Raw genomic sequence first — 25,557 nt, forward strand, 5'->3', positions numbered from 1 at the left:
CATCACAGGTACCTCGCCAGGCTGGCCTTCCTCTTCCACCAGCAGGACCCAGGCCACAGCCACTCAGCCATGACCCTGCGGATGACAGTCGGCTAAGGGATGGCCCGGGTCCTCGAATCACTGCATGGAGAAAGGCTGTCCCCCAACCTGAAACACCCCCCCTGGACTATGATGTGAGCGCGAAACCTCTGTACTGTTGAGTCCAGCCCGTACATCATGGGGTCTGTGAGTAAATACATGGAAACCACACTGAACAGAAGCACTCAGGAAATGTTGAAAGTCTTAATGATGATGTTAAGGGTCCCCCCAGGGAGGAGCCCCAGGGGATGGGAGGGGATAAACACCCAGGCCCATGCCTCACACACTCAAGAGTCTACACACATGCACGCACGCACACACACACACCAAACACGCTGGACCAACACACACAGAATTTGGCTTTTATTCTGGCCTTCACACATCTACTGCTAAGACGACACAGATCGGCGTTACCCCCATCCCCCATGACCATTGTGACCCTCCCCCAGTTTCCTCTGCCCCCTCCTCCCACCCCACCCCTTTGGCCAAGCTCCCTGGGTGGGGTCTCCCCCTACACCTCCCCCCGGGCATGCAGCATGAAGTGCCCATGCAGCTCCCCGAGGTTGTCGAAGGAATCCTCACACTCTGTACAGTGGTAGGTGCCCTCCTCCTCCTCCTCCTCCTCCTCCTCCTCCTCTTCCTCCTCCTCCTCCCTCCCAGCTGGTCGGCCCTCCCCAGCCCGAGGTGGCTCCTCCTCTTCCTCCCCGAGGGCCCTGCCTTCAGGGGCTGGAGCTTCCTGGGGGGCTGTAGCAGGACAGCAGAGCCGGCAGGGCGGGGTCCCTGGTGGGGCCTCCCCAAGGGGCGAGCGGCCACAGAGCTGGCAGGGCTGGGCTGGGGGGCCTGGGGGCTGGGCTGCACGGGGGGCCCGGCGGGATGGGCCCCCCCGGCCTCCCCCCAGGCGCTGCTTCACCTTGTAGCCAGGGTCATATTCAGGATCATCAGTGGCCTCCTCCTCCTCCTCCTCTTCATCTTCTTCCTCTTCGGAGTCTGGCTCTGAGAGAGTGTACTCAGAGTCAGAGGAATGCTCGGGGCCTGTAGGGGGATGGACGGGGAGAGAGAGGCATCTGAGGCCGAGAGCTCTGCCCCCTCCCTGAGCCTCATTCAGACTCTCGCCACAGCATGGAGGGGGCAGCCCGGACACAGCCCCTGCTCCTCCCCCCAGAGGAATCCCAGTCGCATCGAACATGGCCTGGCACGCAGTAGGTGCTCAGTGTCTGAGCAAATGGATGTCTTGCGAGAACTGCACCTTAGGGGTTTAATAAGGACAAAGCAGCAGTAATAAAAACGGTAACAATAACAGTGTTCCTTGCTATTTTAAGAACCCTGTTCTTGGGGCGCCTGGGTGACGCAGGCGGTTAAGTGTCGGGCTCTTGATCTTGGCTCAGGTCTTGATCTCAGGGTCACGGGATCGAGCCCCGCACTGGAGTCTGCACTCAGTGGGAAGTCTGCTTGGGATTCTTTCTATCCTTCTCCTTCTGGCACCCCTGCCCCCCAGTGTGCGCGCACGCGTGCTCTCTCTCACATAAATAAATCTAAAAGAAAAAAAAAAGAAGAAGAACCCTGCTCTTATATATTAACCTACCTAAGGCTTATAACAACCTTTGGAGGCAAGTACCATTATTAACCCTAAGTGACAAATGGGAAACTGAGGAACAGAGCAGTTAGGTGACTCACTCACCTCCAGTCACACAGCTCTAACAGGGAAAGCTAAATATGGGTGATGACCTACAATGGATCATTTTAGGGAGACAAATAGGTCTTCAAGCAAATTAAAACACATGTATGTGGTGTGTATATACCTATACAGTTAAGTGAATTAACTCTGTCTTTTAGAGAGAGAGAGCACACGATCTCATGACCCTGAGATCACAACCTGAGCTGAAACCAAGAGATGGGTGCTCGACTGACTGTACCACCCAGGCACCCCTAAAAATTTTTTAATTTTATTTGAGAGAAAAACAGAAAGAGAAAGAGAGAGAGAGAGAGTGTGTGTGTGAGAGAGTGTGTGTGTGTGAGAGAGAGAGAGAGAGAGAGAGAGAGTGTGTGTGTGTGTGTGTGTGTGTGTGTGTGTGTGTGTGTGTGTAGGAGCAGGGGGGAGGGGCAGAGGGAGAAGCAGACTCCCCGCTGAGCAGGGAGCCTGATGCAACTTGATCCCAGGACCCCAGGATCATGACCTGAGCCGAAGGCAGACCCTTAACCGACTGAGCTGCCCAGGTGCCCCTGCTAAAATATTTGTAAGTACAGATATATTACTGTGATTTCATGGACATGCAGGACATGTCTAGGACAAGTGTGGGTTACAAAAAAGGAAAACAATTTGCAGTCGATGACAGGAAAGGGTGCCATCAGCAGTCATTACGGGGGTGCACACAGAGCACTGGTTGGGGGGGAGGCCCCCCTACAGCAGCAGTGGTGTGGGAAATACTGCAGGCACCTATCAAAAGCATCCCCTAAGACTGCTACAGCCTTGCTCTGCGTCCATCCTGGGTCCTCTTCCTCATTTCCCTCCAGCAGCCTGGAGGGCTCTTATGACAACTGAGCCAACCACACTGGGCTCCTCATGGCTCCTCGACCCCTCAGGCATTCACCTGCCGCAGGGCGTTTGCTACCCCCTTTTTACAGATGGACTAAGGCTTGCTCCCTCCCCTCGCCAAGTCTCTGAGCAAGGGTCACCTTCTCAGAGACACCCTCACCACTCTGTCTGATCGGCAATCCTTCCCCAGCACTCCCTATGCCCCTGACTCTGCTGTTTTTTCTCAACTTCTCGTATCCAACATCAACCTGTGTGTTTACTGCCTGTCCCCCAGAGCAGGGACTTTGTCTGCTTCATTGCTGCATCTCTAGCATCTAGAACGCCTTCTTTGTGCCTGGCATTCAATTTAGCAAACCTTTTCAGAGGTTTTCACACATGTTGTTCCCTCTGCTGGGAAGGTCTCACCCTGGTTTTCCCCATCATTCTTTAGGACGCAGTAGGAAGCCTCCCTCCTTGGTGAGGCTGTCCCAGATCTCCTCATCCTAGGCAGCCACTCACTGTCTTTTGCCCTCTGGCTGTCCTCACCCTGAGCCCTGAGGGCTGTGCCTGTACAAAGCCCTTTCCCACCAGACCAGGGGGCAGGCCTGCTCTGACTCACTGCTGGGTCCCCGGCATCCCCCAGCTCAGGAGAGTAGGTGCTAAATGTTGGCTGAACGTCCCTCCCTGCGGCTCTCTCTCTACTCATTCCTGCCTCGGTCTTGCCGTCTCTCTGCCATTTAACACCCGTTTCCTGAGGCCCTGGTGTGGGCTGCTCCCTCCTCCTGGAAGGCTGTCCCCCACTCTGTCTGCCTGGTGACCTCCTACTCATCCTTCAGGCCCCAGCACCCAGGCTCTGTTCTCTATGATGGCGGCTCCCTCCACCCTGGCTCCCGCTGGCCCGGCCCTCTCCCCTGGCTGCAGCCATGGGCCCCGGTATGTCTTCCCCGTCAGACTAGGACTCCTTTAGGGCAGGTCTGACTCATCTTGGGGTCCCCAACACTGCCCAGCTCACACATCACCTCCTCTGTGAAGTCCTCCCGGACTCCTCAGGCGGTTAGTGTCTCTCTCTTGTCTGGGAACCCTCTGCCCCTGTCCCCACCCCCCCACCCAAACTCCAACACATCCTGACTACCTGGGTAGTGACCTGGAGATGGGGGACTCCTGGAAGACAGCACCTGGGTCTGACCCATCTCCATGTCCCCAGCAATGCTGAGTCCCCAGGCAGCCTCAGCAGACATTTGCTGAATGGCTGCAAAACACAGAGGAAACCCCTCTGGCCTTGGGCCGGGGCCCCACCCCTCTTTCTCCTCCCACCTGACTTCACACCACCTGCCCTCCAGGGCCTTCAAGGCCCACTATGACTTCATGCGGTTGGCTTGGGAAAGGCAATCAGGTTGTTGTCCATGGCAACCAGGTCTTTCATGTCCACTGTGATTTTAAGGACCACAAGCCCTTCTGCACCTACCATGCCTTCTCCACCTACGAGATCCTCCAAGCCTGGCATGTCTCCAGCATCCACTGAACCCTCGATGTCCACAGTGCCTCCCAAGCCTCCCGCCTCCTTGAGGCCCACCAAATCGGCAATGCCCAACAGCTCCTCGGTGCCCACCAAGCCATCAACGGCCCCCAACTCGGCCACAAGCCCAAGCAGTTCCAAGTCTACCAAGTGGGCAAGTACAAAGACAGCCCCTTCTAAACAGCCCGGCAGCAAGTCCCGAGTCCACAGCAGGGCAAGGACGCCCAGCAAGGCCAGCACTGACACCAGGGCCAGCAAAATCAGCAAGGCCAGTGGGGTAAGACCCCACCAGCGGAGGGGCACACACAGCCGGGGCCGACCTCCTGGCAGAAGGGGAAGCCACAGCTCCAAGAGGTCACCCAGCAGGGCCAGCACCATGACCAGGATAAGAACTCACGGTGCCACACCATGTGTGCCCAACAGGGCAAGAACTCCTACTTCCCAGAAAAAACAGAGTGGGGGCAAGAGTTCCAGTCAGCCTAGAAACAACAACTGGGAAAGAAGTAAGAGCCAGCCTGGAAATCTGAGCAGAGAGAAGAGTTACAGCCCACCAGGAGCCTCAGGCATGGGGAAGAGTTCCGAGCTGGCTACAGCCCCAAGTAGGGCCAAGAGTTACAGCCCCACTAGAACTCCCTTCAAGAAGAAAGGTTACAGCCAGTCTCCATCATCATCGAGGAGGGTGAAGAGATATAGTCAGATGACCACCCCTGGCAGGGAATGGAGTTACAGCCCAACTGAAGTATCTAGCAGGGGCAAGAGTTACAACCCGGATAGTGCACCCAGCAGGACCCAGAGTCATAGCCGGTCTAGCACCCCTAGCGGGGCCCAAAGTCACAGCTGGTCTAGCACCCCCAGCAGGACCCAAAGTCACAGCTGGTCTAGGAGAGCAAGAAGTCGCAGTCAGAAGACAGCCCACAGTGGGATGAGAAGTCACAGTTCGAAGAGAAATCACAGTAGGGCAAGAAGTCGTACCCGGAAAGGAACTCCCAGTCAGATGAGAAGATATAGCCAATCCAGAACCCACAGCAAGGGAAAAAATTATAACCAATCTAGAACCCCCAGAAGGGAAAAAAGTCACAGCCAGTCTAGAAGCCCCAGCAAGGAGAGAGATCACAGACGATCTAGAACACCCAGCAAAGAGAGAGATCACGGACGATCTAGAACACCCAGCAAGGAGAGAGATCACGGACGATCTAGAACACCCAGCAAGGAGAGAGATCACAGACAATCTAGAACACCCAGCAGAGAGAGAGATCACAGACGATCTAGAACACCCAGCAAGGAGAGAGATCACAGACAATCTAGAACACCCAGCACAGAGAGGTATCACAGACGATCTAGAACACCCAGCAAGGAGAGAGATCATAGACAATCTAGAAGCCCCGGCAAGGAGAGAGGTGGCAGACGATCTAGAACCCCCAGCGAGGAGACACAGCACAGCCGACCTGGAACCTCCAGCAAAGAAAGAGATCACAGCCAATCTAGAACCTCCAGCAAGGAAAGAGATCACAACCAAACCAGAACCCCCAGAAAAGAGAGAAATCACAGCCGATCCAGAACCCCTAGAAAAGAGAGAGGTCATAGTCGATTCAGAACCTTCAGAAAAGAGAGAGATCACAACCAATCCAGAACCTTCAGAAAAGAAATAAATCACAGCCTATCCGGAACCCCCCGAGAGGAGAGAGATCACAACCTATCTAGCACCTTCGGCAAGAGAGGTCACAGCCAATCTCAAACCCCCAGTGAGGAGAGAGAGCACAGCCGATCTCGAACCCCCAGTGAGGAGAGAGACCACAACCAATCTAGAACCCCTGTTAAGGAGAGCAATCCTAGCCAATCTACAACCCCCAGAAGTCTCAGCCGGAAGGATTCCACCAGCAGGGCACACAGTCCCAGTCAGAATGGAACACCTAGCGAGACAAGGGGCCACTCCCCCTCTAGATTTCTCAGTAGAGCCCCAATTCCAAGCCAGGATGATATTCAAGGCAATGCCACCATCTCTAAGGCTGCCTCACCTGGAGAGAGGTCCTCATCGTCTTCTTCCAAGCTGGCATAGCCCCCAGTCTCAGCTGGCTCACGGGTCTCTGTCATGGCCAGGGGAGGGGACAGGAGACAGGAGAAGAGCAGCAGCTGGGCAGCGTCCCTCCCCGGCCAGCTCTTCAGAGCCACACCTGGGTCACAAGTTCTCCAATGCAGGATGTCGGCAGGTAGAGCGGGATGCTGCGCAGGGGAAGGAAAGGCCTGTGGTGACTCAATAAATTTTTACATAGCATCTGCCTCCCTAGGCCCAGCTGTGTGCTCAGTGCTGGGGGAAAGGAAAAGAAAGATAGCCCCAGCTCTTCTATAGATCTTAATTTCCCCATCTGGGCAACAAAGCGGTCAGTGGTGTGGGGAAGCATCCCAAATATTTAGCAGCAGGTATCAGCCTGGGCACCAATCAGAACTGAGTGGACCATGGTCCTATGCCAAGAATTAACCCTTTAGTTGCTAAGTTTGTGAGAAAGTCCGGGGCTGGGGGAGGGTCCAAAGTGGCAGCTGGGGGTAGGGAATTCCTTGATGTAGTGGTGATCAGTCTAGAAGGACTTCGGTATTTAAATGAGTGGTATGACAGCACTAGTTTGTGTCAGCCCTAGTTCTATACCTTGGCAAAGTGGTGTCTTGGTCTGAACCCTAAATCTGCCACATTCTAGCTGTGTAGCTTCAAGCAAAGGGGCTCCCGGGGCTTAACCCATGTAGTCCTTGTAACTACGTTGAGAGATTATCACCTTCTTTGTACACGAGGAAACTGAGGCACGGAGAGGATTAACAAGTAGTTCAAGGTCACACCAACTAGCTGGTGGGTGAAATAGGATTTGATGTTACCCTATCTCTCATAAAATGATCCCTCGGCTGAAAAAACTTTTTGAATTCAGTGGGCTGATTCAATATAAACTGCCGGTATGTGGCAGGTACTCCATTAACAGTGGCTGTTAATACTCCCACCCACGACCCTTTCTATAAACCCCAGCCATTTCAGACTTCTCACCTCTCCCCGTGCACACCAGGGCTTTTCACATCTGTGGGTCTTAGCAAATCCTACTATTGCTGTCTAGAATGTCCTTGTCTGCCTGGAGAACTCCTACTCACTCTCCAAAACCCATCTCAAACACAAGAACCTCTGTACTTCTTCGAGCCCAAATACCATCTCTACCTCTGGCAAGAAGCCTTCTCTGACTCCTTTCCTTCCTATCCCTCTTCACCAACACCTCCCTTCACACACACACACACACACACACACACACACACACACACACACACACACACACACACACACACACACACACACACACACACACACACACACACACACACACACACCCGGCAATTCTTTTGTCTCCCATTGCACTCCCTGGCAGTGAAGAGCCAAGAAGAGCCAAGCTAGTGAAAGGATTGGCAGCCTCAGCTACACCTCTTTATGCCAAGACTTGTGCTGGGTACTGGGGATATAATGGTGGAAAATGCACAATCCCTTCAAAGCCTAGAAGTCAAGTTTAATGCTGGGGACTAAAGAAAAAAAAAAAAAGCGAAGCCTGGAGGAGGCTGGTGCATGGGGTGGGGGGGCGGCCTGGTAGCAATGGCAGGGGAGCTTTCTAAAGACACCTGGATCTGGGCTTTAAGGACAGGAAATTCATAATTGGCAGAGAATTGTCCTAATGCCCTACTGCTTGTAGGGTCCATTTAATTTGGGATTTCTACTTCATGCCAGGATAAGTTTGCCAGATTTAGTAAATAAAAACAAACCATGCCTGGTTAAATTTTAATTTCAGATAAAAAGAAAATTATTTAATATACACAGGTTCCATGCAATATTTGGGATAAACATTTCTAAAAGGTTATTTACCTGAAACTCAAATTGAACTGGACGTTCTATATGTTACCTGGCAAGCACACACTAGAGACAATCAGGACTTCCCATGAGATTACCAGGAGACATTGCTCACCAGTCCAGCCTACCTTCCCCCAAACCCACATCACACAAGGACCTTCCAGAGCATTCCAGATGTCAAGTGGAGACATTCTTTGGTGCACAAGTCCCATTCCTACAACGACTATGGTGGCCATACCGGCTTCCATAATTTTAAAGGGACACAAATGAGGCTCCCTCATTACCACAAGGAAAACACTGTGCCTAGGCCCCACCAAATACTGAACCTACAGGAACCAATTCCCAGGATGCCCTGCGTGAACATAATAGGCACACGTTCCCACAATGCTAGGGCAAGGAGGCCAGAGCAAAACCTTACACCGGACAATAAGGACCAGTCCCCACAATGCCCTGCGACAATCCTTCCCAGGACGCCTCGGGCCTATAATGACCACCTTCCAAGGTGTTCTGCGTCGAAACACTCCGAGCTTCCAGGATGCTCAGCGGAAGGTGTGTGACAAAAGGGACTGCTTCCCCACAAGGAGCTAGGATAATGCTTCCCAGAATGCACTAGGCCCATAACGACTAGCGGACCGACTCCCACAATGCCTCAGGGCCGAGCGTCCCGTTTCCCCAGGATGCCCCAGGGCGGCACGGAGCCGCGTTGGGGGAGAAAAGGGAGCCTGGGTCTCGCCCTCCGGCCATCACGGGCCAAGACGGCTGCCTGCTCGCCCCGGTGACGGGAGCCGTCACTCCCATCATGCAGCGGTGCCGTAGCGCCCGCTTCCCAGCATGCCCCGCGCACCCCTATCCCGGACACTCACCGGCGCTAGCTGCCCCCGCTCTGGCTCGGCGGCGGCGGCTGCACGCCTCGGCTCTGCGCCTGCGCTGCAAGTCGGGTAGGAGGCAGTGCAAAGCGGCGTGAAGAACCTAGGGCGCTTGCGCGGCGAGATGGACCATTCCCGTCGTACTGTGAGAAGAGGGGCTCTCCGAGTTGGGCCGTCGACGAGGCCCGCGCAGGGGGTTCCGGGCTTTGCCCCTCGCTGTCCGGGTTTACTTGGTACAGTCCGCAGCTAAACGAACAAGAAACTGCAAGGCTTGCGCGTGCGTGAGCGAGCAGGAACGCGCCTTATAGAAAATGTGATGAGCTAGGGAATGGGAGCGTCAGCTAAACCTGGATCCTGGGCCTGAGGCTTGCTTATTTGCATAATCTTAGTGAGGGACAATAGAAGCCCTACGGCGCTGAAGGGGTGATTTGCATATTCCCCGGAGAGGCCGTACTCCCGAACGCCGTGATTAGCGTATGGGGAGGGCGGCGGCTGGCGGCGCTCCTGAACAAAGCGCACGGGCTGAAGGATTGCGGACTAGCGCGGAGCGGGTGGCCTTGTTTTTAGTTGGCATCAGTTTGCATCCGGAGAGGGGGCGCAGGGGCCAAGACACTTACCAACCCCACAAGCCCTCCCCCCCAGCATAAATATTTACTGCTCTCTTTTGTGCCAGCCTGTGCTGGTGGGCACTGTTTTCCGCAGTAGACAAGACACACCTGGCTCCTATCCTCATGGCACCTCAAAGGAAGGAGAGCCACAAAAGTCAGAACCACAACCCAGATTGGTCAGACTTGGGATGAGTGGAGTATAGGAAACTGTGGGAGCCACAGGAGGTGCCTGCCCCAGCCTGGAGAGGCATCCAAGAGGTGATGATATTTAAGCCAAGGATGAATAGAAGCCAACTAGAATAGGAGTTTTTCTGGCAGAGGGAACAGCAAGGGTAGAAGCCTATAGGCAAAAAGTAGTTATGGTTTGATTGAGAAAATGATAGCAGCTAAGTATCCCTGAAACACAGAATTAAGAGAGGGGAATGGCTCCTACAGGTGAAGTTAAGACCTCAGACTACGCTGACCTGACCGTATAGGAAGCTATTGCAGCATTCCAGGCTTCCTCCAATTGACTCAGATTCCCCGCTCAGAACTCTCCAATGAGCTCCCGTTACACTTAGAAAAAAATCCACACTCTGTCATGGCCCAGGGGCTTATACACATGGTCTACCCCTACTTGTCTCTGACTTGACTCACCTCTCTTTATCCACTCCACCGCCTAGCTCCACTTCCCCTCAAACACTGCAATCTCTTTACCACCTCAGGCCTTTGCCCTTGCTATTCCCTTTGCCTGAAAATGCTTTTCCCTCTGATCTTTGAATAGCTGATCTTATGCTCATCATTCATTTCTTGGCACAGGTGTCAATCAGGCAGGCTCTCCTTGATCTTTCAAATCTGAAAGCCAGATTTGCTTTAGAGAAGTGAGTGGTGTTATGGTTAAAGCAGGTTTGGTCATGAGTCCATGGTTGTGGAAGCTGGGGTGAAGGGTGCATGGGACTTCATTATCCTGTTCTGTCTACTTCTGTTTTGAAGTTTTCCATAATAAGTCAATAATACCCCACATCACCTTACTCTGCATTTTATCTTAAGGGTACTTAGGGCAATCTGAAATTTAAGTTTTTTTGCTTCCATACTGCAGTCTGTTCTCATGGAAGCTTTGTGAGGGTAAGAATGGAGTCACCCTTTTTCTTTGGGTCCTCAGTGCCTAGACTAGGATCAAGTTTCAGATTAGTACTAAGGTGTCTAGAACATCTAACATTTGCCTTTTTTTATTCACTATGGCATCTCCACATCTTTGAGTAGCACCTGGCACAAAGTAAGAGGTCAATGTATTTTTTAGTCTAAAATTAGAATCACTCATCTAAAATTTAGTTGAATGAGGAGGAGGAAGGAGTCAGGAATGCCAGGCTAAGGGGGTTTGACTTGACCTAGAGGTGATGGGGAGCTAGGGAAAGGTTTTGAGCAGAGCAGGGACAGGTGTTGCCAGGGAGAGAGGTCCTTTGGAGATTGATGTCAGGCGTAGGAGTAAGCCAGGGGAAGGATCCAGGCCATTGGCTGGGGATGGGGTAGCTCAGTGGCTACTGAAGAGACAAGACTCAGTGACTTTTGGCTTATGGAATGGCCAGGAGAAAAAACAAATTTCTTGGAAGAGGGGAGGTGCCTTTGAAGAGGTAAGGACCCTCTCCTGGCTTGTACTGTCCACCAGCAACCATCTTACTCCTCTCCCTCCTCCCTCCCTTAGTTCAGTTCCCCTCCCAATATAGTGCAGCTCTGGGCGGAGGGACAGACACACAGCCACCCCAGACACTTGTTCTCTCCTCAGTTTAATGGTGGTTAGTGGGATTGCCAAACCCCCTCCCCATCCCCTCCCCATACAAAATGTGTTTTTTTTTTTTTTTTTAACAAGAAAAAGGGGGCAAAAGCCAGGAATGAGGGGAGGGGGGTGCAATCTGATATTTTCATACAGATTTTTAATTTTTTTTAATATATTATATATAAAACCATAGAGACCAACGCACCCCCCAAACTCCTTTCCCTCTCCCTGGAGGGCCTGGAGGAGAGATGGGGAAGGCCCCCCCAGGAGTGGGTAGAAAGAGAGACAAATATGGATAGGACAGATATGGGGGGAGGAGGTGGAGGGAAGGGGAGCCCAGGAACCTGGGGATTGGAGAAAAGGGTTGGGGCTGTCTCCCTCACCACCCCCATCGAAGTTATGACACAAAGACACAGAATCCCTGTTTCCATGCCCTCCCCCCACCCTTACCCCCACCGTGCAAACATGGCTTTGCAAAGAGGTGCCCAGAGCTCTGTGGAACTCCTACAATGGCTGGCATGGGGTCTGGGACCCCCAAAGAAATCTGTGTTCCCCTTCCCTGCCCACCCCACCCTTCCCAGAATCTGACCCCCTCCCCACAAGACCTGGTTCTGCAGCCTAGGGGCCGTGGCCTTCCCCCAGTTATCTTCCCCCAACCCAATCCCTACCGCCCTCCCTGGACTTGGGGGGTCTGGACCTTTGGCCCCTGCCCCCTGGGGGGCCCAGACCTCTGGGCCCTTGCTTCTGGCCCTTGCAGAGACCCGGGATCCGACACCCCCATCCCTGCCCAAGCGTCTGAGGTGTTAGTGGTGGGGAGAGAGGCCCACCATCCCAGACTCTGGTAAATGTCTTTGCAGCTGGCAGTGGGGTGGACCCCAGCCCAGGACCAGGCCCAGGCCTGGATGGACGTGGGGTCAGATGAAGAATTCTTCTTTCCTCTTGTGTCCGTCGCTGCCATTGAGAAAGGCTTCTCTTGCTTCTCCCTGCTCATCCAGGCCACTGGCCTCATGGGTCAGATAGGAGCCTGAGGGGTGGCAGACCCCCAGGCACAGGCGACATATATGTGGACCCAGGAGTTGGGCAGAAATATACGGGAAGACGGAGACAGACAAGACATACCAGGCGAAGAAAGAGGGAGAAAGGGAACATACAGGGAGAGGGCATCAAGTCCAGGGGATAGCAAAACAGGGGCAGAAAAGAGGTAAAAGCAGAATTAGGAAGACTCCAAAAGTTCACAGAAAGACCACCCTTATCCGTTCTCTTGGCGGTGTCCCCTTGCTCTGCTCCCAACGAATCCAACAATTAGGAAGATAAATGTTTTATTCAAACCCATGGCCTTAATTGGCCCTCAGCGTTTCACCCCTTTTAAGAGTCGTGGCGGAAAGGCCCGCCCTTTTGGCATCTTGGCCTCAGGTCCCGCCAGATTTCGAATCCCGGATCTAGGCTCCGCCCCCTTACCATCTCGGCTGTACGCCCGCCCTCTTTCCAACCCGGGCTCTAGGCCCCGCCCTCTTCCGGATCCCACAACCAGCCACACCCCTCGCTGAAGTCAGACCCCGCCCCCACTCACCCTTCTGCCGTACTGAGCACCAGACCATGCCCACCAGCACACATATGATCAGAAACACCAGTAGCGCCAGGATGCCGCCCACAATGGCGTAGGGCACCGACGTCTGAGCCTCTACCACCGCACCCGGGTCTGCCAGAGAGACAGGGCGCAGGACCAGGTCATCGGAGGACGGTCCCAGCCCGGCCCCATAGCTGTGGATCGCTTAAACCAGTCCACACACTAACCCTGCTTTTACGTGCCACGCCCCTCAAGTTACTGACACTCCTGCTCCCTTGTCCTGGCTCCACTCTTTCCTGATGCTCCATTTCCACAAAGAATGCGCGCGTGTTGGTTTGCACGCTGCCCGACCCAGCCCCTGAGTCCCTTTGACAGTACTATCCCACTTCCTGCCCCCACCCCATTCCCCACAGAACAGAAACAGCACATCCCTTTTCTTTGGTCTCCTTGACCCACAGAACCTCAGGTCCAAGTCCCTTCCCCCCTTGTCTAAAACGCTCCAGGCATTTAAAATGCTGAGCTATAGGGCCCAACAACTTCCAAAATTCCTGCCCCACCGTTATAAGGGCTAACCACATAACACTTATTTTGTGCTAGGGGCCATTTCAACCCCTTTATATATTTAGCTCATATAATCTTCACAACCCTATGAGGTGGTTGCTATTGTTTATTTCCACTTAACCGATGAGGAAACTAAGGCGCAAAGTTACCCGCAATAGGATGCTGCAGAGCCCAGTGTGAACCCAGACGGTCAATCTGGCCGCAGAACTCCAGGAATTCTGTTGGCTGTTGACCCCAAGGAATCACCCTTTGCACAGGCCCCTCAAACACCCCTGGCAGGTCTTGAACCATCCAATCCAGCTCGCCCATTCCCAAGGCCCCGCCCCACCCAGGACTCCCGGAGACCTCCTCCGAGGCCCCGCCCCTGCCTTGAGCCCCGCCCCCAGGCCGGCCGCTGCCTGCCCTCACCGTAGACCACGAGTACATAGAGCGCCCTCGCGTGGCCGTGCTTGTTCGACGCCTCGCAAGTGTAGGTGCCATTATCCGCTGATACCAAGCCTGGCAGAGTAAGCGTCTCCCCGACCGCCTCGGCCCGCTCTGGCAAAGATTCATTCCCGCGGTTCCAGCGGATCTGGTTTGGCCTGGGCATGAGTAAAATATAGTGAGAGTTAGGGTCACAGGTGCCAACATCCAATTCTGAGTTCTCAGTAATCTAGATATGTAGCATCTCCAAATAAGAGGGTCTTTACTAGCCAGCCCTATCCTTCCAATATAACCTGCAGTCCCGGGCCCAGCTTCCACCCGACACCAGTCTCAAGAATCCTAGCCTCCCGACCCCTGCCCGTTCCACTGTCAGAATCCAAGAGTCCAGGGCCCCACAGCTTCCTTCCTCAAGATCCACAAGCCCAAACGCCCAGACTCCTCCCTCAGGGCGCAGAAGTCCGGGTCCCAGGCCCTTCTGTGCGTCCAGTTCCCCCTTTCCCGAGACACAGGTGTCCAGGTTCCCGGTCTTCTTCTTGTCGGGACGCAGGAGTCTCGGGTCCAGCAGCTCACCTGGGGTTCCCCGTTACAGCACACGTTAGCACCAGCGTGTCTCCCTCCCTCACCACAGCTTGGGAGGCATGGATCCGGGCCGTGGGAGAGTCTGTGGGCGGAAATGAGATGGGAGAGAGATGGTCAGAGTCATCACGCGGGGCTGGAAACCCTCCCGGGGGCAAGCGGCTGGCGTTGGGACCCTCCGGCCCCCAGGGTCCCGGCCCGCCGGGCACTTACACTGCACGTCCAGCACGTACTGCGTCTGCTTGCTGTGTCCGGAGGGCAGCGCCTGGTTCTGCGCCTCGCAGATGACGATACCGCCGTCGTCCTTGCGGTCCACCCGAAACCGCACTGTGCTCGCCACGCTCCAGACCTTGCCATTTTCCTGGCCGCTGCTCACTCCTGCCAGGCGGGGCCGGGAAGCTGTCAGGCCAGGGTTCCGGCTCCGCCCATCGAGGGCGTACCCACCCCGCCCCCCCGCCCAAAACAAATCATGTCGTTTGCCAAGCTCCGCCCCTTATCCACCAGCTACGGGTCCTCCAAGCCACGCCCCTCCACGAACCAAGCCCACCGCCCCAGGTGCCTCGTCCCAAAGCTCCTCCCTCTTTCGCTCCCACGCCCTCTCCTCTATCAATTCATTCCGTAGAGGGGTATTGAGAGGCCAGTGTCCGCCTGTGCGCTCTTCTCCAAGCCCCGCTTCCTCTCAGTCCCACCTCCCGCCGGCACCTCCCCTCCCACCCCGCCCCGTCCCGCCCGCCACCCCAGGTAGTACCTTTCAGCTCCTTGCGGTCGCGGTACCAGCGCAGGACCGCGGCAGGGCGGGACCGCGGAACTAGGCAACTGAGCTCCACCTCGCCTCCCTCCACCGCCTGCTCCCGAACCTCCACCACGGGATTCTCTGGGGCCACTGCCATAGGAAGTGGTAAGGGGAGGCGGTCAGCGGAGGCACCGAGGGAGACTCAAAGTAACTAGGTGGAACAAGGATCCCGGGTGGCAGAGGTCAAAAACAGCCAGGTTAAAAAAAATCAGGTCTCAGGATAAGGGGAAAGCAGAGGAGAAAGGAGGAGGGGATGAGTCTGAGGAGGGGGGTGGCGTTACCCAATACAGTGAGCGTGGCAATCTGGTGGTGGGTATCCTCCGTGTAGAGCTGGCAGAAGTAGCCCCCCTCGTCCTCCAGGCGGGCATCTGAGAGCCGGATCCGCACGCGGCGGGGGGAGAACTCCTCAAGCTGGAAACGCTCGTCCTTCAGGGCTAGACAGAATGAACAGGAAGGGATGAAACTGGGGAGTCCTGGCCTCAGGGGTCCCGCCCTTCCGCCAGGAGCTTAGAGACCGGCTCTCGGCGTCCCCTCTCCAGGCAGCCATACCTGTGCCTCTAAGGGGCCCACCTAGTTACTCCCTTGGGGACCCAGAACGATTCAGGCCCTCCCGCCCACGGGACCAGGAGTCCAGACCCCTAGCTCCATGCTCTGTCAGGACCCAAGAGTCCACACTCTCCGCTCTGTCCTCTTTCAGGACACAGGGGTCAGGCCCCAGCCCTCCTCTTTCAAGACGCAGCATTCCCTACCCCAGCACTCACCGCGGGTGCCGTTGAAGAAGAGGGTCTGCCGCGCTGGGTTCTGAATGACAACTATGGACCCATCATACTGGTGCAGACGGCAGGTTATCTCGGCCACCCCTCCCTCAGCCACGGTCACGTTCTCTGTCTGTACTTCCTGTCCAGCCCCTGGGCCAGTAGAGAAACTCGTTGAGGGCTGCAATTCCATCTTTTCTCTCTCCCTCTGTTCCTCTCCCACCCAAACCTCCAAACTCTTTCTTTTCCCTCTCATTCAGTTCATTGCACCCAACATTTCCTGAGGGCTGGACTCTGGGAGACGGAGAAAACCTGCTTGAGAGGGGCTGCCAGTCAAGATCCAGTGGTATGTGCTCTAATGGGGGCAGCACGGGGCACACTGGGAGCCCAGAGGAAGGGGAGAGACTAAGGCCACCTAGGGAGATGGGTGATTAGAGAAGGTTCTGGAAGGAAGCTCCATTGGATCCAGATCTTAGAGTGAGCAGGAGATCACCAGGTGTGGGAAGCTGCTATGTGCTCACCAAATCCCGTCTTTCACACCTGGGCACACGTTGTAGTTTGCCTGCAAAGATGGCCACAATATTCTTCCCATCCCTGTGCATGTACTTTGTAAGTTGACTTCTCTCCTCCTCTCATTAAGGAGGCACTCCGACCCTGTGAATCTGGGCGGGCCCTGTGACTTGCTTTGGCCAACAGAATTTCCTAAAGGTGATATTGTCTGAGTTCTAGAGCCCAGGCCTTGCAGTTTCCATTTGTGCCCTCTTGCTGTCCTGAGACCATCAGGTGAAGATATCCCTCCTAGCCTCCTTGAGGGCAAGGGACCACATGGAGAGAGAAGCCCAGCCAGAAGCCAGCACCAACTGCCAGTCATGTGAGTGGGGCCATCCTGGGCCCTCCAGCCCCACGTGACTGCAGGCACATGAGTGACTCCAGCTGAGACCAAGAGAAGAACTGCCCAGCCAATTCAGTCTGAATCACTGACTCCCAGAGTCATAAGCAAATAACACGACTGTTGTTTCAAGCTACCATGTTTTGGAGGGTCTGTTACACGGCTAAAGTTAACTGGTACAACACGCGATTGGGCTACATTTCCTGGGATGCCTTATACTTAGTTGGGGCCATGTGACCGATTTCTGGCCAATGGGATGTAGGTGGAACAGAGAGACACCCCTTCCAGCCTGGCTTCTGTCACTCAAAATCCTTCTTGCTGGCTGAATGGAGAGGACCCCGAGGAGCCTTAGGATGACAGGATCACAAGCTGGAAGGAGCCCGGGGCCCTGACTGACTGTCCCCTGCAACCTGCATGCACAGGACTGTGACACGAATGAGAAATTGACTTTTTTGTTAAGCCGTTGAGCTTTCAGGGCTCATGTTATTGCAGTCAACCTACCCTGATTAATCCATCAGAGGAGCAAGGTAGTGGATTAGTAAGGGGGTATTTTCAGCAGAGGCAGTAGCCTAGAGTAAAGCTCAGAGCTGGGATTAATCAGCATCAGCATCACCATCATCATTGTCACGGTCATCTTCAAAATAAAATAACCACATAGTGGTAGCTGGTGTTTATTAGGCACTTGCAGTGCCAGGCTCTGTGCTAAGGGTATCAGCTATACAATTTCCACCTCATCATCACAATACCCGGATAAGGTAGATACTATTACCAATCCCCAGGTTTTTTTAATTCCCATTTTAGAGATGAGAAAATTGGTCCAGAGAGAGAAAACGACTTGTTCGAGGTAGTAGTCAGAGGGGCAGTGGGGAGGGGGGCAGGATCTGCATCCAGAGCTCTCTCTAATTCTACAGTTTGATTTCACATCCCCTCCTGGCTGTCTGGGTAGAAGGAACTGTGCAAGAGGGGTTGTGGGATTTGCTAGTGAAGGGCCACAAACACCAAGCTCGGAGATGAGCTTTTATCCTGAAGGCCGGGGGAGGGAGGTTTTTAAACAGAAAAAGTGCCATGATCAAATGGGGTTATTTCCCTTTAAATGTGGGATAACTATAGCTTCATGTCTCTGACATTCTGGCCCATTCATTCGAGTGTTTCCTGAGTGGTAGGTAGGTGTTTAGGGGCCGGGTGCCCAGAGATGAGTCAGATGAGGTCCCTGCCCTGGAAGGCCTTCCAGATTTACAGGGAGGTAGACACAAATCACTGTAATAGCCCATCAGAAGCGTTATGTTCCCTGTAAGAGGGCTAGGTAACCTGATTTGGCTGCCGAGGGGTAGAGAAGATTAAGTCTGGAGGATGGAGGCAGAGACAGCTAGCTTTCTACCTGGCATCCACAATTCCCTTTTCTTCTTAGTAAAAGAACCCTGATTGTATTTATGGATGCCCTATGTCCCGCAGAAAGAGATATTTCCCAGACTCCCTTGCAGCTAAGTGAGGCCATGTGATCAAGTTTTGTCCAGTTTGATAGAAGGAAAAGTAATTTCTCTGGTAATTCATGTGGTAATTTTGGGAGGACTTCCTCAAGAAAGGGGATAAGTCCTTTTTCTTCCTTTATGCTGCCTGGAAGTAGGATGTGATGCCTGGTGTTCTGGCAGCCACTTTGACAAGAGGACAAGGGCAGTAGGGATGGTGGAACTAAGAGCCAGAAGGTGCCTCGAGTCTCTGGTGATGCTGTGGAGCTGCCTCAAAAGCCCTGGATGCCTACTTCTGGACTTCCCTTAGGTTTGAATATCATGCCTTGTGTATTTAAGCCACTATTAGCAGTTAATTTAGCAGCTCCTGGCACATCAAGCTTGACATGTCCCATCCTGGCCTCACATATTTTCCTCCTCAATCTCACTAAATATCACACCCATCCACCGAGTTGCTCAGGCCTAAAGACCTTTCCCTCACTCTCACATCCATTCCATCAGCAAGATCTATCCATCTACCGCTAAAAAGCTTATCCCAAATCAACTCATCTTTGTTGACCTCCTCTACCACCACCCTAGCCCGATGACACCATCTCTTACCTCGACCTTCAAGAGCCACTCATGGGGCTCCCTGCTTCCGTGCCTGCTTCCCCTCAGGCCATTCTCCACACAGCAGCCAGATGGATTTGTCAAGAAGGTAAATCAGATCAAGTCACCTCTCTGCTTAAAACGCTCTGAAGGCTGCCCATGACACTGAGAATAAAATCTGGTCTCCTTCCCTGGGCCTTCAAGGAACTATGTGGCCTGGCCCTTCCCTGACCACAGTTCCAACCACCCTCCCGCTACTTCTTCACTCCAGGCTCCCAGGCCCTTGATGTTCCTCAGACTCACTGAGCATGATGCCACCTCAGGGCCCTTGCACTTCTTTCTGCCTGGAATGTTCTTCGCCCTTGATCTTCCCACCACTGCCTCCCTCCTGCTCTCAGTTGGATCTCTGCTCACATCCACACCTCCTCACGGAGACCCTCACTCACACCCTGTCCCTCCACCTCCAGAACACTTTGTCATTGCCATTGGCTCTCTTTCTTCTACAGAAATGTCCCTGAAGTTATTTTGTTAATTTGCTTACTTGTTTATTGCGTTTGTCCCCCATCACTAGAATACACACCACACACACCCCATGAAGGCAGGGGTGTCATCCATTGGTTTTACTGCTGCACCCCTAGTGCCTAGAAGTGTGCCTGAGACTTGGTCCGTGTCTGGGAGATGGATGAACGAATAGCTTGTGTCAGGCAGGATTTCATTTCCACCTCACAACGACTCTGTGACATTGTCATTCTCCTCCTAAACACCTGGGTTGATCCCAGCTGGACCACTGGCCGTCTTTGTGACCTTGGGCAAGTGGCATGCCTTTTCTGATGCCTTCCATGTAAAAGGGGGTTGATGCCAGTGCCCGAAGCTCAGGGAGCCCTTCCTGCAAAGCTGCTGTTATTACAAGTCCAGAAACATGCCCGTGCACATGAAAACTGGCCTGTCCGCATATTTTGGCGCTTAAAAAACAAACAAACAACAACAACAAACAGAAACCATCCTGAAGCCTATCCATGGATTCTGGACCTCAGGGCTAACCTAGTGCTACCCCCCATTTTACAGATGTGGAGAATGAGGCTCAGGGTTCCCAGGCAAGTCAGTGGCAGAAACTCAACATCTCCTGGGAGCCATCAGGACCTCGGCATCTCCCCCCCCCCCAATTATTCCTCTGCTCTCTGCTTGAGGGTGCACATGGGGTGAGGGTGGGGGGCTTTTGTCTTGTTCCCTCCCCCTCCTGAGGAGTCAGTAACCAACAGTGTCTGTGCCTGGAATATTAATGTCCCAGGAGCTTTTGTTTCGGGGTTGGGGGGTTGGGGGGTGGTGAGGCGGGACTTTCTGGTCTGAGAGGGCTAAGCTTTTGGGACTGGGGCACTGGCCCTTTAAACTGTGTTGACAGCCTGGAGTCGTCATGGGGATGGTGCCTGGAAAAAGGGACTGGGGAGGGCTTGGGAAAGAGTGGCTGAGCAGGTGATATGTAGAGACCCAGAATCCAGCCCTCTCTTCCCTTAGACCCAGGAACCCAGCCCCCCAACTGCCTCTTCTCCCAGGATCCAGGAGTCCAGGCTCCTAGCCCCCTTCTCCAATCAGGATCCAGGAGTCTGGGTTCTTAGGCTCCTTCTCCTTCAACCCCAGAAGTCCTGAGCCCCAGCTTCTCCCCCTTCAAACCCAGGAGTCTGGGCTTCCAGCCCCCTCCTCCTTCAGGACCCAGGAGCCAGGGGTCCAGAGTACACAGCTGCTGGATGTTTCCATGGAGACTAAACGGGGTGGGGGGAGCACTTCCTGGGTCCTGAGTCAGCGAATACCCAAGGGAGTCTCAAGGTCATGGTTCCGCGAAGGTCACAGCCACCCCCTCTGTATCCGCTCCCCAGGGGGCTCATGGCTTCATGCCTCCTTCCCCCACTTCCTCCCCTAGGGAGGTGGTACATCCCTGCGTCCTGAATGAACCCCCCCTCAGCCCCCCATCAATGGCGGAGTCCGAACATCCTAGCACAAAGCTTCAATTCTTCCCCAGCTCAGCCTTGTGAAGGCGCCTGTATTCGCAGGACCTAGGCATCAGGGTCCCAGCCCCTCCTCCCTCCGAAACCTGGAGTGGGACCCCCCCCCAGCCCCTTCCTCTCCCCAGGACTCAGTAGTCTGTACCTCCATTCCTAGGAGTATGGACCCTCAGCCCTCTTCTCCCCTTAGACCCAGAAGTTCAAGCCCCCGGCCCCCTCCTCCCTCTCACACACATGTCCAGGACCCTTAGCCTCCTCCCTCAGACCCAGGAGTCCAGGCCCCCCGCCCCTCCTTCCTCAGACCCAGGAGTCCAGGCCCCCGGCCCCTCCTCCCTCAGACCCAGGGGTCCAGGCACCCAGCCCCCTCCTCCCTCAGACCCAGGAGACCAGGCCCCTGGCCCCTCCTCCCTCAGACCCAGGAGTCCAGGCCCCCGGCCTCCTCTCCCAGAAACTTGACTCCTGGGCCACAGTCCTCAACCCTCAGAACCACAGTCCTGCCTTCCCCCAGCCCCCTGTCCCCCTCCCATCTGGGGACCAAGCATCAGGTGGGGGCGTAGGGGTGAGTCAGCAGCCTCACACACAAAGTGCCCCCTGTAGCCCCCACGTTCCTGAGATATTTGGAACTCCCTAGATTCCAGGCCTCAGGCCCAGCCAGGGGGTGGGAGGTTCCCCCTGGGTGTGGGGTCATGGGGGAATTCTTGCTTCCTCCAGGAAGGGTGCAAGCCGGCACTGAGCCCTCACTGTCCTATCCTCCAGCCCAGTGCCCTCTATTCACCCCCTCCCAGGAGAGCCCAGGCTCTGTCACTGCCCTCTTGCCCCACTGAGTGCCTGTAGAGGAGCCTTGGGGCCCGGTTCCCAGAGGACCTATGGGCCTGGGATGGGCCTGGGGTCCGCACTGGCAGGAGCCAGTGGGTGCTTGGGTCTTGGTGCCACAGGCCATTGGGTGCTGGCAAGTCTGACTATCTCCAGCCCCCCCACCTCCCCCACCCAGAGAGAGAAAGCTGCCTTTGTGTTCCCCAAGACGGGGACAGGCCAGGCTCGCACGACATTAACCCACCCCAGGCCCCAGCCCTGCTGTGTCTAAGGTCTTGGAATCCACTGAAGAACCTGACCCCTGCTCTGGGGACTCAGGCGTCTGGCTCATGGGTGGGTGGGGGTCAGTGACAGAAACCTCCCAAGACCTGCACCCTGGGGTGACTCATAATTGGGGGGGAAGGTGCCCCTGCTCTCAGAGTGGCCTGTCAGAACTTTAGCAGGGAAAAGTGAATCACTTGGGAGGAAAACATTTGGGATCAACAAGCCCCCCCCTTCTACAAAGCCCCCTAACTCTTAACAGTCTCTCGGTCTTGTCTTTGTATCTGGATATCTGTTTCCTCAGTCCCTTTCAGTTCAATCCAATCCCTGGCCTGTGGATCTCTGGTTCTGCCTGCGTGCATCTGGGCAGGCAACGAACCTCTCTCTTTCTCACTTCCTCTCGCCTGCCCACCCTGGGCCCTTCTTTCCTTTGGCATAAATCTCATCATCCTTCTCCGGTGTTCTTGGCAGATGTGTAAGCCAGGAAAGAGAGAGAATTCGTTTTTGAAAGGGCACAAAGGGACCCCATCTTCCATCCCCATTCCCGCGGACTGGCCAAGGACAGAAAGGGGGTGATGAAGAGAAAGATGAGGTGGGGACCACAGGCAACCCCTAAGATCCCGTGGCCAAGGTCATTCAGAAATATCCAGTGAGAAGGAAAGCAGACAGGGCCCTCTGACACCATGTACTCCGGCTCCCTAGCTCATGCTGTACAGAAGTGGAAAGTGAGGCTCAGGGAGTGACAGGGGCTGACATAAAATTACACCAGGGAGGCCTGGTCCCTCGGCTCCCGGTCCAGAGGGCTCCCCATGACACCCAGCTCTCTCCTAACTTGTAAAGCCCTATGCCGTTTAATTTAGAGAAAGTTTACAGAAGGGATTAGGGTGCCAGGAAGCAGTGACTTTAAAATGAAACGAGAAACAAGCCTATCGAGCTACCTCCCAGGAATGCTGGAGAAAAGATTCTTGAGCCGGGTAGGCAGTCATCTTAGTCCACCTTCTGATTCTGAGAATCCATCCCCATGACAGTCTAAATTGTCAAGATTCCAAATGTCAGACGGGTCAACATTCAGGATCTCCCGGAGGTCAAGATCTCAGACTTTTAAAGATGTCAAGAGGCTAGAATCCTAATGCTATCAAGGTTCTAGAATATTAAAGGTGTCAACATTCTAAAGACTTTGGGATTCTAGGATCCTGAAGGTGTCAATGTTTTAAGATAGATACCCTTAGGTTCTTTGTTTCCTGGACTCGTTGGTTCTAGGATTCTATGAACCTGGTTTGGGGGGGCCTAAAAAGGAAAGAAAGAAAAATAAAACGGGATGGCAACGTAGTTAAGGTACCAAAGCGCTCATCTGGGAAAGTGTGGCACGTTTGTTACAAAGAAGGAAGAAATGAGGAAAGTTCCGAGCAATGGCAGAAGACTGTAGAATAAAACAAAATGCAGCGCGAGAGGTCAGCTTTGCCCCTCACCTTGTCCTGAGGAGAGGAAGGCTCTGTCTCAAACCCTGCAGGGGTTGGGGTGGGGGGGTGTTGTAACCTCATCCAACTTGCCAGAAACCCCTTGGGAGGTCTGAGCTGGAGTTCCCTTTCAGGTCCCTGAGTTCAAAATCCTCCCTTTACAGAAAGGGGAACCGAGGCCCGGAGAGAGAGGAGGGTGCTTGACATCCACCGCTGGGGCAAATGGCAGGGGGCAGGATGTGAATAAACGTAGGCCCCCCAGCCCTGTGCCATCTGGCTACACACCTCTCCCAAATCTCTGCACCGCTTCCTGCCCTGCCGCTTCCCAGTCCTCCGCTCCTCCTAAGAGCAGCCTTCCCCACCAGGGAGGAGGGGGTGACCTGTCGTAGGTTCGAGGCACCTGCACTGTGAGAGTGTGAGTGTGTGGGTGACGTTTCCTGACCTTGTCCCCAGCCTCAGGGTCACCCTCTCTTAGAGGTCTCCGGCTTTTCACAGAGTGTGATGAGGATATGCGGACGGACCCCTGGATGTCCTGGAGGGGGGGCTTCTCTGGAAGTTATGGCCTGGGTGTGTGAATGGTTGGGGAGGGGCAGCATTTGCGAGGCATTTGCTGAATCCACGTGTGTGCCCACATGCCAGGGTTCCTCACACACTTCCCCACACACATACATACACACACATTTCCCTCCAAGGCCCTTCAGGGTGCCCTGTCTGACTCAATTCCTCTCCAGGGGCACAGAATGATAAAGGGATGGAGGCATGAAGGATGGAGATGGGGGAGGTTGTAAGGGCAGAGAGACAGGGACACCCTGGGACAGAGGGGGGGACAGATGGTGGGGGGAATGAGGAAGAGGGGTGACAGAGGGGGCTAGAGAAACAGGCAGGAAGGATAGGGGATAGAGTCAAGGGGATGGGGCAGATGGGGGACAGAGAAACAAGGGCGACAGAGAGACAGGGACAGAGAGGGAGAATGGGGGCAGAGAGGGAGGGCAGAAATATAAGGGACAGAGAAGGGGGAGTAGAGAGGATGATGGGGGGCAGAGTGACCCAGTAAAAAGGGACAGAGACCAAGGGACAGAGGTGGGGGACAAAGACAGGATGGAGAGGTGGGGAACAGGGAGGCAAGGAGAAAGGGGGACAGACAGGGGGACAGGACTTCCAGACTGAGGGATAGAGGACAAGGGTAGGCGGACAAGGAGAGAGACTGAGGGACTCAGAGACAGGCGGACAGAGGGACGCAGAGACCGGAGAGAAGGACCGTGGGACCGGCCCGGAGAAGGCGGGCTCGTGTGTGTGTGGGGGGTGGTCTCGGTCCCTTTGTCCCCGCCGGGATCGGGGCCTGTGCGGGGTTGGGGGGGGGGCTGCGGCACAGCGGCCGGGGCCCGCGCCCCCCTCCCCCCGCTCCCGGCTCCCGGCCCGCGCTGCGCTTTGTCCCGGGGAGGGGGCCCGGCCCGGCCCCGCGCGCATTGTTCGGCCTCTGCGGCCCCGCGGCAGCCGGGCTGTCACCGCAGCGCGCCCCCCGCCCCGGCCCGGCCGGCCGACCCCGGCCCCCGACCCTACCTGGCCCCGCCGCGGCCGCCCACAGCAGCAGCAGCGGCCACTGGAAGCGCCGGGCCCGGCCCATGGTGCCGCCGCCGCCGCCGCCGCCGCCGCCGCCGCCGCCGCCGCCGCCGCCGCCGCCGCCGCCGCCGCCGCCGCCGCCGCCGCCGCCGCCGCTCGCTCCCGGCCCGGCACCTGCACCGCCCGCGCCGCCCGCCCCGCCCCGAGCCCCGCCCCCTGCCCGCCCGGGGGCGGGGCTCCGGGGCCGGGGCGGGGCCCAGGCCGGGACTAGAGAGGCGGGAGACCCAGGGAGGCCACGAGACGGTGGGGAGGGGGGATGGTGGGGGTGCGACCCCCAAGAGCTGGGGGTGCAGGGGGTGCCGGAGAATGGGAGGGTGCTAGGTGAGGGCAGAGGTTGTGGGGGTTCTGTGAAGAGGTGAGTGTGAGGGTGTTGGTGGAAGGGTGTGTGAAGGTGCAGGTTGTGTGAGGGTAAGGGGAAAGGGGAAGGTAACTGTGAGGGGTGTGTGTGAAGGTTTGGGTGTGTGTGGAGGGGAGTGTTGTGTAAGATTGTGAGCATTGAGGGAGGAGGAGTGTTTTGTGGGAAAGGTGAGTGTGAGAGGCGTTCTGTGGACAGGTGAGTGAAGGTGAAGGTGTCACATGACAGGTTGTGAACT

The 25,557-nt window shown here is 55.3% G+C and overlaps 3 protein-coding genes across 5 annotated transcripts; 1 reads left to right on the plus strand and 2 right to left on the minus strand.

The window, feature by feature from the left end:
• Window positions 1-565: 565 nt before the first annotated feature.
• ZNF428 (zinc finger protein 428) lies at window positions 566-9,198 on the minus strand. 3 transcript variants are annotated; one of them, XM_028088040.2, is made up of 3 exons: window positions 8,835-9,198; window positions 6,122-6,326; window positions 566-1,110 (listed from the first exon to the last, which is right to left on the minus strand). In XM_028088040.2, exons 2-3 carry the CDS (start codon window positions 6,195-6,197, stop codon window positions 590-592), a joined length of 597 nt encoding a protein of 198 aa, XP_027943841.2. In that variant the 5' UTR covers window positions 6,198-6,326; window positions 8,835-9,198; the 3' UTR covers window positions 566-589. The 3 variants fall into 3 exon arrangements, with proteins under 3 accessions (XP_027943841.2, XP_087883300.1, XP_087883301.1); XM_088027174.1 differs by having other exon boundaries at window positions 6,122-6,347; XM_088027175.1 differs by lacking the exon at window positions 8,835-9,198 and adding an exon at window positions 8,466-8,551.
• Window positions 4,012-6,286, plus strand: SRRM5 (serine/arginine repetitive matrix 5). Its single transcript, XM_088027173.1, has 3 exons — window positions 4,012-4,910; window positions 4,974-5,429; window positions 5,466-6,286. Exons 1-3 carry the CDS (start codon window positions 4,012-4,014, stop codon window positions 6,160-6,162), a joined length of 2,052 nt encoding a protein of 683 aa, XP_087883299.1. The 3' UTR covers window positions 6,163-6,286.
• A 2,657-nt stretch (window positions 9,199-11,855) lies between the features above and the next one.
• On the minus strand, window positions 11,856-24,986 carry CADM4 (cell adhesion molecule 4). The gene is made up of 9 exons (XM_088027177.1): window positions 24,905-24,986; window positions 15,880-16,026; window positions 15,400-15,552; window positions 15,074-15,208; window positions 14,539-14,703; window positions 14,320-14,410; window positions 13,735-13,907; window positions 12,769-12,897; window positions 11,856-12,222 (listed from the first exon to the last, which is right to left on the minus strand). The coding sequence occupies exons 1-9, from the start codon at window positions 24,966-24,968 to the stop codon at window positions 12,113-12,115; spliced, it is 1,167 nt and encodes a 388-aa protein (XP_087883303.1). The 5' UTR covers window positions 24,969-24,986; the 3' UTR covers window positions 11,856-12,112.
• Window positions 24,987-25,557: the final 571 nt, after the last annotated feature.

This window comes from Eumetopias jubatus, unplaced genomic scaffold (assembly GCF_037043125.1).
Source record: "Eumetopias jubatus isolate StellerSeaLion01/CBP00866 unplaced genomic scaffold, mEumJub1_p1.0 scaffold_10, whole genome shotgun sequence".
NCBI classification, from domain to species: Eukaryota; Metazoa; Chordata; class Mammalia; order Carnivora; family Otariidae; genus Eumetopias; species Eumetopias jubatus.